The sequence below is a fragment of the Stenella coeruleoalba genome, assembly GCF_951394435.1.
Source record: "Stenella coeruleoalba genome assembly, chromosome: 5".
Taxonomy (NCBI): Eukaryota; Metazoa; Chordata; class Mammalia; order Artiodactyla; family Delphinidae; genus Stenella; species Stenella coeruleoalba.
Genome location: NC_137150.1, coordinates 115,801,602 through 115,814,418, shown reverse-complemented (window position 1 = coordinate 115,814,418; position 12,817 = coordinate 115,801,602). Strand labels below are relative to the sequence as shown.

The window sequence follows — 12,817 nt, the reverse complement described above, 5'->3', positions numbered from 1 at the left end:
GGAAAGGGAGTAGAAAGAGTGGTAAATAAAAGATTGTGAATTAAAGATGGATGAGATCGGAGCATGTTTGAAGGCTATTGGGAAAAGTCCTTTAAAAAGGAAGATGATCAAAATTCAATGAAGAGGGAAGATGAATAAAAATATAAGCCAAGTTGTGTCACTCCTCTGATTAGAATAAAATATATATTCCTCAGCCTGCTTTAAAAAATCTTCCTTGAAGACTCCTAGTTAAATCTCCAGCCTTATCTCACGCCACTCTTCCCTTCTTTCTCTTCCTTAGGTATACAGTAAGAATTCTCTCAAGAATTCCAGGTTTAGAACCTTTGCACAGGCTGTATCCTCTTCCAGGAATTCTCTTCCCTCTGCAATTTGCCTAGCTCGCTCTTTTCCATCAAAGTTTCAGTTGAAATGTTCTTCCTGACCATCCACTGAATCCAAAATGATCTCCAAATTTTCATATGTCTGGTTCCTTCTTGTCATTCAAGCCTCAGTTTCAGTATCCTCAGTGAAACCCTTCTCATAACCTAATGTAAATTAGTAACCCCCCCATTCCCTTGCCATCACCCTGTGAATTCTTAGCACAGCACTTCTTATGCCACATTTTATTGTTCATGTGCTTGTTTATATGTTAATGGTATGTCACTTCTCTCTAGAATGTAGACTATGAAAGCAGGGATCTCATCTTACTTGCTCAATGCCGTATTCTCAGAAAGTGTGATAGTGTTTGGCATATAGTAGGTGCTCAATAAAAGTTTGTTGATTGGTTGAATGGTAAGTTTAATTTACAGGTCGGTCTTCTTAGAAAATATCTAGAAATTAAAAGGCACATTATGGAAATTTTAATCAAATTCAGTCTAAATATACAGGTAACAGATTAGAGGATTGTAGTGAATAACACTATTATTTAAAAATATTCTAGAAGACTTATTTTTAATAGAAAATCTTAATGATTCTATACCTCTTATAATAATATTAACTCTAATTTTCATGCATCAGGTATATACAATCTAATAGCAAGAGAAAGTTTTCCAGAAGTACTTTGCTATTAAAAAGTAGCCAGCCTAATATAAACAATTTACTACGAGTAATCCATTTGGTAGATAAAACATAAGTATGAAGCCAAGAGTATATTTACATTCAGCAAGCATTTATTAAGCCATGCACAATCCTAGGCATATCGGATTCAAAAATGAATAAAATGCAATAGACTGATCTCTAATAATTCAAATATGAGTAAGTGAATAAAGATATAAAAGTTAACAATACTGTGTCTTAAAAAGGCTATAATAGGGCTTCCCTGGTGGTGCAGTGGTTGAGAGTCCGTCTGCCAATGCAGGGGACACGGGTTCGTGCCCCGGTCTGGGAAGATCCCACATGCCGCGGAGCGGCCAGGCCCGTGAGCCATGGCCACTGAGCCTGCGCGTCCGGAGCCTGTGCTCCGCAACGGGAGAGGCCACAGCAGTGAGAGGCCCGCGTACCGCAAAAAAAAAAAAAAAAAAAGGCTATAATAGATTGTGAACAAAATAATGCAGGGCCAGTTTGTTTTACCACCTCTGGGCCATGGAACCACACATTTGAATTTAGACACTATTCAAAAGTTTCCATTCCTCCTAGGGGCAAATGGTTAATAAGAAATTCAGTTACCCTGGATCTAACATCTTTCCCCAAATCAAGTGAAAGTCTTTTTCACAAAGAAGGGGGAAAGAGAAGGTTATTTTTCTGCCAGTGTTTCAATGGAGCAATTAAGCTTTGTCTGTAAGATGAAGAGGTTGCCATAAGAAAAGAAGCACAACAACAAAAAATACTGTGCTCAATGGTTGTGCAATGCCAGCTCATTATTTCTGGAAGGGGCTAAAGATTAGAAAATCACTCTTCTTGAGCTGTAATAGACCTGTAAAGCTGAGTAACTCAGAAAGTACTGAAAAGGAATACTGGGGAAAATAATACAAAAATAAATAGCAATAGAAATCGTGGTAAGCTAAGCATGACCTATGGAAAAAGAGGAAAATTTTGCATATCTAAGAAAATCTCATCACAGTCCTCTCTGTAAGATTAAAATGATTTCAGTATTTTTTCATTTATTTAATGCAAACAGGTATGGCTTGCTCTGACAAAACATCCCATTTAGGTATAACTAAATGGTACACCTAAATAAGGTATACCTTATTTAGGTATTATTATGCAATCAGAACATCAAGTTTATGTTGGTTGTTCAAAGTCATTCTTAAAAGACCAAGAATAAGAACTAAATATAATAATTAGAAACGTTTGCATGCCAGAGATCCTTTTCTTCCAAATATTTCTTTGGGCTTACAGTCTCTGTCAAAGGATTGGGAAGCACTGTTATAAATATGGCTCATTCAAACATTAATGAGGAAGCAAATCATTCAACTTTTAAAAATTGCAGCATCTATTTCGATGTCATTTATCAGCTGTTCGATGAAAGAATGAGGCAGAAGCAGGCAGAGAAGTATTTCTGAATCCTGAGTTTTCTGAATGAAAAAGAAGTATTCCTCTATGCATAATTTCTTATCTTGTTAATACAACAGAATACAGCTATCTTACCAATTAGTATAACATTTAGCACATAAAGTATTAATTTCCAAAATATTTTGAAATCTTTAAGAGAATAATATCTTAAAAATAATAGGTAAAAGCAATATAAATACAAATTTGTCAACATTAAGCTAGCGAGAAATATTTCTGTATCTTCCAAAAAAAACTTTGAGTCATTAAAGCAATGTTAATTCTTTTATCAATACTTTTTTTTGCCACAATAAACCAATGACTAAATACTAATGACTATGTACTAAAACATAACATAGAACATTGTGGCTGTGTTTTTGCTTTTCTCAGTGTGTATCTTTTAGAAAGCAAGAGGCTATTTAAAGAAAAGTATATTGTTTGAAAATACTTTATACTTGAAATAAAATGCTGTTTTACCAGAAGTTTCCAAAAGGAAAATAAAGAAAATTGTATTCTGCTTTTTTTTTTTTTTTTTTTTTACCACTATCAGTCTATTCTAACACATGCAAGTAGCAACTTTCAATTTCTGGCTCTATCTACGTTATGCTGCAAAGGACTTTTTCCTGTCCACCATTTCACCTTGAGCAGGGGTGCCTCATTTATAGATTGCTCTGGATTCAATCCATTTTGCTGCATTTTAAAGTAAAAAGAAAAAAATTGGTTAAAAATTGCTCCGTCTTGTTATGACTGGCCAGCTGTAATATACTTTTACAAATTTGAACCTGCAAAAGGTGGTGTGTTTTCAAGTTATTGCTTAAATTGTCTCAGGCTACAGGTCAAGGTCATATTATTCAATTTTCCTACGTTTATGATCTCGACACATTTTATATTTAATTTTTTGTGGAGAATGATTTGTCTTTACCCTGAGCTGTGTTTGTGCTAGGCCATAAAATCAGGTGATGACCCCGCAGAATCCGTGGGCACCTTAAAGAGACTACAGAAATTGGTTTGGACCAAGAAAGCCAGGGTGCCGAGTCTGAATGAGATGAAACCTACATCAATAAATCTCCGTAAGTAAGAGCTCAATGAGCTGATAAAAACGTTTTGAGGAAGAATTGGGGTAGCATATATTAATGAAGGACATTTTGATAAGGCCTTAAAGTCATCATTAAATGTTGAGTTTTTTGGGGTTTTTTTTTGCCAAGTTATTTGTGAAACAAATATCCTTACACTGTTCCTAAATTTCATCCATGACATTCCCTTTCCCCTTTCCTTCAGAACCAGACTCAGAGGAAGAGTAAGAGAAAGCTATGGGTAAAGCTCAACAAGAAAATAAGGGTCAACATTGTCCACTGTTCCCATTCCTTGGCCATAGAAAACAGTATGATTCAGTTTTGATGTGAGTGCAGCTAATTGGCAGATCGTGACATGCAACTTTGATTTTCATTTATTTACAAGAATGAGCTATTAATCATAATCTTTTGTTTATACCAGCTAAGCATTTGAACTTAAATAGATTCGACCATATGGCACAATTTACTAAGGGTAATATATGTTTCTATTTTCTATAAATGTTTTATATACTAACAGAAATTTCATCAGACCCTACACTACATGCAAATATAGGTCTCACTAATCAACTTTATAGGACCAAAGATTGTACCTTTTCCTTTTGTTTTCTCAGTCTTGTTCTTACTTTTCCAAAATATTTCACCATGAGACATACCACATGAATAAATCTCTTTGCAGATTGATACTAAAATAGAGAATTTTAGGATACCAAAAGAATTTCCAAAAATCTCTACTGAGATTTCATTCTTTTAAGTAAGGCAAAGATTTGATGTGCTTCTTTATGATACTCTCTTATACACATGACCTCAAACATTAAAAATATTTAAGAATAGAAACATACCATATCATGCTTATAACATGTGGAGAATTTTTTTTAATTTGTATTTTTTCTACAGTGTCTTTCAGTACGCTATTTGCGTGTGGCTTCCAGTCATTCCAGTCAAACTGGCTTTAATCATTATATATGCCTTCAAAAAATTTTAGGTAAATCTGTTTTTACAAAACCAGTCACTTAATATATCAAAGATTTACCCTTTAAAGAAATGCTATTGTAGGGCTTCCCTGGTGGTGCAGTGGTTGAGTCCGCCTGCCGATGCAGGGGACACGGGTTTGTGCCTCGGTCTGGGAAGACCCCACATGCCGCGGAGCGGCTGGGCCCGTGAGCCATGGCCGCTGAGCCTGCGCGTCCAGAGCCTGTGCTCCGCAACGGGAGAGGCCAGAGCAGTGAGAGGCCCGCGTACAGCAAAAAAAAAAAAAAAAAAAGAAATGCTATTGTAAAACTATTTTGTAAAATTATATGACTTCCTGGTTTAGCCTGTGATGTTCATTCATTTCTATTATATAAAGGGAATTATAATAGTCATAATTTCTACATGTGAAAAATTATCAGACCTCTTATTTTTCTTTACCATTCAGAAGATGAAGATGAAACATTGATTTCCTGTATGAAAGTAGCCAAATCCCAAGAAAAGAGAGTTAATAATGTTAGTACAAGGAGGAAGGAAGAAATGGAGATTAGATTGGATTCTATTTCTGCATCACTGGTTAGACCCAGTACTTCAACTGGATGCAGCTTGGCCAAAATATTATCCCCCAGTGGAGGTGAAGTTCAGATGTGGAAAAGCTGGAAGCCTTTCCCAGAAAACCCGCTGTGGACATACGTTGATTTCCAAATTGACCGGGTTGGACCCTGGGACAACTGTTTCCACTGCACTCACCACCCACATCTCAAGTCTTCTTGTACAGATATGGATCTCCCACACTCATGGGTAAGTTTGTAAACTACGGAAATGTATCATCTTATCTAGTTGTTTGTACTAGCTGGAAAGAAACAGATAACAAACGTACTATTCAGTCAAATTTATGAGTCTCTGGAAAGTTACCAGAGCTAGAGCTGTCTTTCCAAAAAGCAATGCAGCTCTTGTGACTTCTGCTATCATGTTACTATTAGACATGTTCCTTGTGTTTGAATAAACTACTGCATAATATTTTCCAGGGATTTCTTTTTAACTAAAGGAAGACAATGAATGTTGATTCAGATCAAGAAGATGTGTGTTGAATTGTCTAAATTATTGCTGTTGTCTTGCAGTTTCACTGACAAATAATAGCTAATTTAAATGAGCATTTTCTTTGTGCATGCTATTCTTCTAAGCACTTCACATGTATCATTTCATTTAAATTTCACAACAACCCTATAATGTAGGAAGTGTTATTCTACTATTAATTCCTTCCTATTTTACAACTGAGAAAAATGAGGTACAAAAAAGTAACAGGTACAACGTCACAGATCTAATAGGAAATGGAGCCAAGATCTAGAAACTAGACTAGGGATCCTGATTTAAGCTAATACATTATAGTGTTTTCCATATACTAAGCTAGGTCATAAGGCTATATGGTGCAAGAGAAAGAGTATGGATTTGGAGTTAGACAAATCTGGGCTTGAATCCAACCTCTGCTATTTGTTTAGCTTGGGCAAATTATTGAACTTTTTAGTTTCAATTTTCTCAATAGTAAAATGGAAATAGTAATATTAAACTCATGAGGTAATTGACAAACTAAAATTAACTAACACAAATATTCTAAGATTTAAAAGTGTCTAATTTTTTTCAACTTGAACATAAGTTACTTATCTGCCTGGTATATTATTGTTTCCTTTAAAAACATTACCCTATCCCTTCAGACTCAGATCAAATGCTTTGTCCTCTAGAAAGCCTTCCTGGGTCATGCCAGACAGGAAGTTCCTTCCTTTGAACTTCTAGATCACTTAAGGGCATTATTCTTTCATTGTATAGGCATCAAATATATATTGGTGTCGCTGTGTGCCAGTACAATATTAGATTGGGGACGCAGAGCTAAACAATACATGCACTGCTCCTGTCTTCATGGAGCTTACCACACTCCACACTGTAGTGGGATGAGTTGGACGTTAGTTTATTTGCTATAAGTAATTCATCTTTGTATCCACCATCGTCTCTAGAATATTATAGGCACTCAATAAATATTTGAGTAAAATTTGCTGACTAAATGAATGGAGTTTTAGAAACCAATGGACTTTGTTACCATAGATCTAGATAAAACTTTTCTTCTCATTCTTCTAACTGGCCCTATATTAATACAATCGTACATAAACTCAGTTATTATGTGTGTGAGTGTTTGTGAATGCGTGTATTGATTTTGGTATATATACATAGTAATGTTTTTCTTTTTTATTTAGGTAGTTTTGCCTATTTTAGTACATAGCTAAAATGATTAAGTAAGGATTTTTTATCTGCAGAAGGTCAAACATATCTGCAGAGTGCTCAGAATTTCAGATGATAGTGTTCAGCATTTGTGAACAGGAAAACCTCAGTGGATTTGGAGAGAAGGTTCAAGAACATGTTAGAGTTAAATTGGTTTGGTAAACTTAATGAGACCCCTTGCACTCAGGGATTTGAGACATAGAGTGAAAGAAGTAGGATGAGTGCAAATTATTATTTTTATATTCTACACATATATGCTATAATAATAGCAAGTAAAAAATCTAGTTTCATTTTAGCATAGCTGGTATTTTTTTTCTGTAGTAATTACAAGGCTATTATTTGGGTTATACTTTAACTGTCATTCTAGGCAAGATACAGAAGGCAGATAGTGTTGAGGGAAAAGTCTTCTCAAATGAGTGTTACTTACTATCAATGACAGATAGTCAGCAGTGACATTTTTGCAATTTTATAGGGTAAAAGTGTGACCAGATTTTTTTCTAAATGTACCTACATATACAGATACATTGGAGCTGGGCCTAAACCCCACATTTTTGGGGAAATAAAACCAATCCACGAATTAGTTTCTCGATGTCAGAAATTTCAGCAATAGTGGATTGCAGTGTTTTTGATCCCATCATTAAATCAGAGTTTTGAGGTGGCCTGAAGGTGACTTGTCTTCCAGACAGTCCTTATTCACCCAGGTACACCTCCCTGCTAGCCCACTTCAGGCTCACACTCTCAAAGCTTGTTCTTATAGAGCTGGGTGTAATGCCAATGCTGACATCACTAGCAAAGTGAGATTGGGCAAACTCCTTACCCTCTTTAATGCACAAATTCCAATTCTGTATTGGTTTCAGACCCTACTCATCTCTTTTCCTCCAAGTGATTCTTTGCATACTGAAAATACCCATTTGTAAAACAAGGTTATCGAGGTCTGCTGTGCAAAGGCTGTTGGGAAGATTAAATGAAATCACGTCAGGACTCAGTTGATAGTAGGTAATATTTATACCTAAATCAAAGGGTCAAGAGGCTTGAACTGGGCTTGGAAAGGAGCAACATTTTACTCAGTTGAGATACCATAAACAAATTGAATCCAGACAGGGAAATGTATTATTTGTGAAGGACTCTTCACAGAAGTCAACGAGGGGAGAATGAGACACACATAGATGTTTAACATGCAGTTTAGTTGTGTATAAGGTCTATGGGATCTGAGGAGTGGGGAGAGATATGTGATTACAGACTTGATATAAATTGAGAAAGGCAAAAGATGAGATTTATGAAAGTGTAAATTCCACAAGAGAGATGTGAAAGGAAAAACTACTTAGGGTTGTCGATCTTTTCTAACATCCAAGATGAGTGGTGTTGAGAATTTCAGATGCATCTTAAGAAAGGTAATAGTGGAGGTAACCAAAAATAATATTTGTAGCCAAGTGTTTACAATCAACTTACAAGGAGAGTGATTGAAGTGTATTTATGAAATCCTGCGTGCTGAGAACTTGAAACATCATAACAAAAAAGAAGAAAGTGAGCCACAGACTTAGTTGGGAATAAGGGCAAGAAAGAATAAATTTGTGTGTTGCAAAGGAGATGAGGTCTTCCTTTAAGGTAATATTAAAAGAGTAGCTAATATATTTTTCAAAATCTCGGATACTTTTTTCAGATTTATAAGAAGAATAAATAGTTTATCAGATTAAGAAATGGAAGTAATCTTGACATGAAAAAGGGGAATAAATATCCCTTTTTCCCTTCAAATGTCTAAAATGTTCCAGAATCTATTTTATAAAAATAGTGTGATATATTTAAAAATGATAGTAACAAAATCTCTTTCAGAAAGAAGGAAAGTCAAAGGCCTGAAAGAACAAAACAGAGACCCATGTACAGAAGAATTCAAATGCAGCATAGATAGAAAAATTATAATAATGAGAAACCAAATTACATAAAAGTCAAAGAAAAATGAGTGAAGTTTATATACCAAATCTCAAGGTGAGAAAATAAACAAAGCTCTACTTAAAGCATCTTAAAATGCATAAGAAGAGGATGATAAGAGTGGAGCTGAAAGGTCTTATTGGAGTATTATGTGAACCCATCAAAATTGCACCAAAAGAGAAAGTATGGAGAATGGAAGATTTTTTTACAGAACTGTTTCAGTGAGAGGAACAGGATGTGTGCTAAAGTTAACCAAGAAATAAAGGAACAAAGATTTTACAGTTAACCTTTCCATTCAAATGGGAGTAGTGGATGTTCTAATTATTGACATAGAAAAATGTTCTTGGGTCCTACAGCCCCACTGCTAAGTGGTTTCAGAGTTTTAATACTGTCCCCCAAAAACTACTGATCTATGGGAGAGAGATGACAAAACCAGGATAAGCTATTTGTGCCTATCTTCTACTTTGTCTTTCTATTCTCAACCTTGGCAATCTCTCCCAGTATCTCTGACCCTAGTCTAGTCTACTTCCTTCAATCAACATGACATGTCATTACCAGATTAATTTACTTGACTAATCTACTTGATAAATGCTACCTGAATAATGATTCTGAAGCTCAGAATCATTAGTGTTACTAGTGCTGCCGCTCCCCTTACAAACTTTTAAGCATCTCCCCAACATCGACAGGTTCAAAAGCAAACTCATTCACCTATTCTGCTTTCTAACTAGATTCTCACCAATCTCTTTCACACACACACTCTGCTATAAGCACAGTGATACCATCCTTTTGCCAAACACAATGATTTGTTTCCCATCTTCGTAGCTTTGTTTATACTGTTTTCTCATTTAGAACTTCCTTTCTTCTCTACCTGTTTGATGAATAGTATGGAAGGTTAAAAATACATATGGATGAGTAAGTATTCATGTGGTACACTTTGAAGAAAAAAATGTGTGAAAAGGAATGAGGATGAGAGGACCAGTAAAAAGAGAGTAAGGAGGCACGTGGTTTAGAAAAAATGCAAAATTAATTTCATAGGCTCTATTATCATTTTCTTTGTACATTAGTGATGTTAGATTCCTGACAAAAGTCTCTGTGTCCCACTGATGGGCATATTTTTACTGGCCCAGTGAATAACACATACCAAGAAGACTGTTCCCACATCCACGCAGAGGAAGACAGGCTATGAACCATCAATGCCTGATTCCTCATAGTTTAACGCCCTTGTATGCAACTCTAACAGCAAAAGCTATTTGTTAGAACAGCTTTAAACTTGTATCTGCTTACCTTGGAATTATGGCGGTATGGAAAGAGAACAGGTTTTAATGAATGGATCTGGACAACCTGTGAAAAGGAAGGCAGAGTAAATGATAATCTGGACTGAGAAATGCAGAAGGAAAAATAGGAAAATGTGATAGAAAAATACCAAAAGATATTTATACTTATTACAATCTGCACGGAAATTAATTAACTTGAGAATCAAGATTCTAAAAATAATTTAAGGTCCTAAATGAACAAGAACAAATAATTAATTATGAGTATTTTACATGACAAATTTTTAATTATAGCCAATGATATTTGATGGAAGGAAAATTAACATTTACCCAAGAGAAGAATTTGAAAAATGGGAGATGCTGCAACAGCTTATTCATTCATTCATTTATTCATTCATCCATTTATTCACTCATTAGCAAACTCATGTCAAGTGCCTCCTAAGCCACTTAGGCTATGAATATGTATGTGGGAGGAAGAATCTACCGTTTCATATTTATAATGAGAGTTTATGGGGTCTTATGAAAAAAGGTAAAAAGGAAAAACAAATAATCACAATCCTCAATATAAAAATTCACTAAGATGGGAAACATATTGTGATACTTGTATATAAAATAATCCTGGAGAAGATCTGGCCAGATGTGCAAACACATTTACATTAAAAAAGAGAAGTTGGGCTTCCCTGGTGGCGCAGGGGTTAAGAATCTGCCTGTCAGTGCAGGGGACATGGGTTTGAGCCCTGGTCCAGGAAGATCCCACATGCCACAGAGCAACTAAGCCCATTCACCACAACTACTGAGCCCGCGCGCCTAGAGCCCGTGCTCCGCAACAAACAGTAGCCCCCACTCACTGCAACTAGAGAAAGCCCACGCACAGCAACAAAAACCCAACACAGCCAAAAATAAATAAAATAAATTAATTTTAAAAAATTAAAAATTTAAAAAAATTAAAAAAGAAGTTATGGAAGAAACATTTAAATTATGAGACCTTATAATAATGCAAGATATCAGATTTATGGAAATTATTTAGGTTGAGTTTGATGAGAGTAATTTGGAAATGTTTATGAAATGTTTAAATGTATTTTTCTAATAAAATCTTGTATAATAAATATAAAGATAAAATGAGAAAATGTAATTGCTCTGTAAGTGTGAAGTCTTATTCTAGAAGTCCAGGATAACTAGAGATATTTTTAAATTAGACTTTTGAAGCAGGACAATGTAGAATGCAAACGAATCAAATTATTTGGGCTAATGTTCGGCTTTTCCCAGTTACACAAACCTCATGAATATAAGTGAAAATAACAGACCCGTGGTCTAGTTCTAGAACTATTATAGAAACCAAGAATCCCTCTTTTTCATGAATTGCCCTAAGAGTTTTGTCCCACTTCTCTCTTTGTTTTGTTGTTGTTTTTTCTCTGTGCTTATTTACGCAAGTGCATCAAATTAAGGAGAAAGTTGAATTGGTACTCCCCAAAATAAACTCTTTCTAAAGTCTTCATAAAATATTTGTAATTTAGAATAGCTCTTGTGATAATGATATAGGACCCATGATAATCAATTATAACTACATTTTGGCTTCTACAAGAAAGTTGAAATTTGCTTCTTTGGATTCTCAGATAGACAAAGGAGGACAACGAATGTCAATCTGAAGGGGACCCAGTTATGCTCATTGAACATGGGAGACCTCAAGTGCCTCCTTACTGAGAACCTAACTCTTTTGCGCGGTTCAGAAGAATGAAGCAAATCACTAATACTGGACATTGGCCTTTGGGAAGAGAGAGGCCTAAATGTTAGAACATTTTATATAATGAGCCTTGGAGAATGCCCCAAGTATTGGTAGAATTTCTTCTGTGGCAGAGAAGCAAGCTCAAAATTCAAATATTGCTAAGCAAGCTAAAGACAAAGTCATATTTTGAGTGTGCAGCATAGTGTGTCAGAAGCCATGTTACACATCAAAGGAGCACAGGTTGGAGCCAGGAGAGCCAGTTGTGAGCTCAACTCTGTCACTTACTGGGATCTCTCTGGGTCAGGATGCTTAATCTCCATGGCCTGCTACCTCCTCATCTTTAGAAAGAGGGAGAGCTATCAATGATATTTAAGACTCCTTTTTATCTTCAGTATTTGGGCTATGAGGGTACACCAAGGAAGATAAGACCTATGTGCAGAAAGAGATTAGTACATAAAGATTTTCTTTCAGCTTTTTCAAAGCAGCTCTCTTCTCACTTTTCAGGTGCCCATTGTTGACCTGGTTTCTTTCTTTTTTTTTTTTTTTTACATAAGCTATTTTAGGTTTGGATTTTTATTTTTTATTCTTTTTCCTGACCAACTACATTTCCTCTGTCCTGGCTACTTCCTCATGTTCTGAACCAGCAACTATGTATGTGAATACAGACTTCACCTGGGATACAGCCAGGTTCTCCTGACCATGAAAACTTCTTCATGAACCAAAATGTCTATATTTCCATTCTCAGGAACTAAGAAGGTTTCTGCCACTCAAGAAGAACTATTTTTTTAAATCCTTTTGAATGCCATCTCAGAGGACAAAACCTTGTTTTGACAAATGGGCGGGTGAAGTTTAAATAGAATTGTAGAGGGTGGCAGAAGAGCAGGGGCCATGCAGTGTGAAGAGTGCTGGGCTGGAGTGAAACATCCTCTTCTGCCACCATCACCCATCTCTCTCTCTTGCTCTCTCTCTCTCTCTCTCTCTCTCTCTCTCTCTCTCACACACACACACACACACACACACACACACTAGGTGGCACCTTTGAGATCTTGTCCTGATCATGCAGACATGTCAATACAATGACGATCATAATCTCCATTGAGTTAGCAGTTGACTATATTTCA

At 35.7% G+C, this 12,817-nt stretch overlaps 1 protein-coding gene across 1 annotated transcript in view; it reads left to right on the top strand.

The window, feature by feature from the left end:
* SAMSN1 (SAM domain, SH3 domain and nuclear localization signals 1) overlaps positions 1-12,817 on the top strand; it is a 135,986-nt gene that overhangs the window by 49,893 nt on the left and 73,276 nt on the right. Inside the window, exons 7-8 of the mRNA XM_079922283.1 lie at positions 3,410-3,536; positions 4,954-5,306. Coding sequence (XP_079778409.1) covers positions 3,410-3,536; positions 4,954-5,306 — 480 coding nt within the window. The remainder of the gene's footprint in view (positions 1-3,409; positions 3,537-4,953; positions 5,307-12,817) is intronic.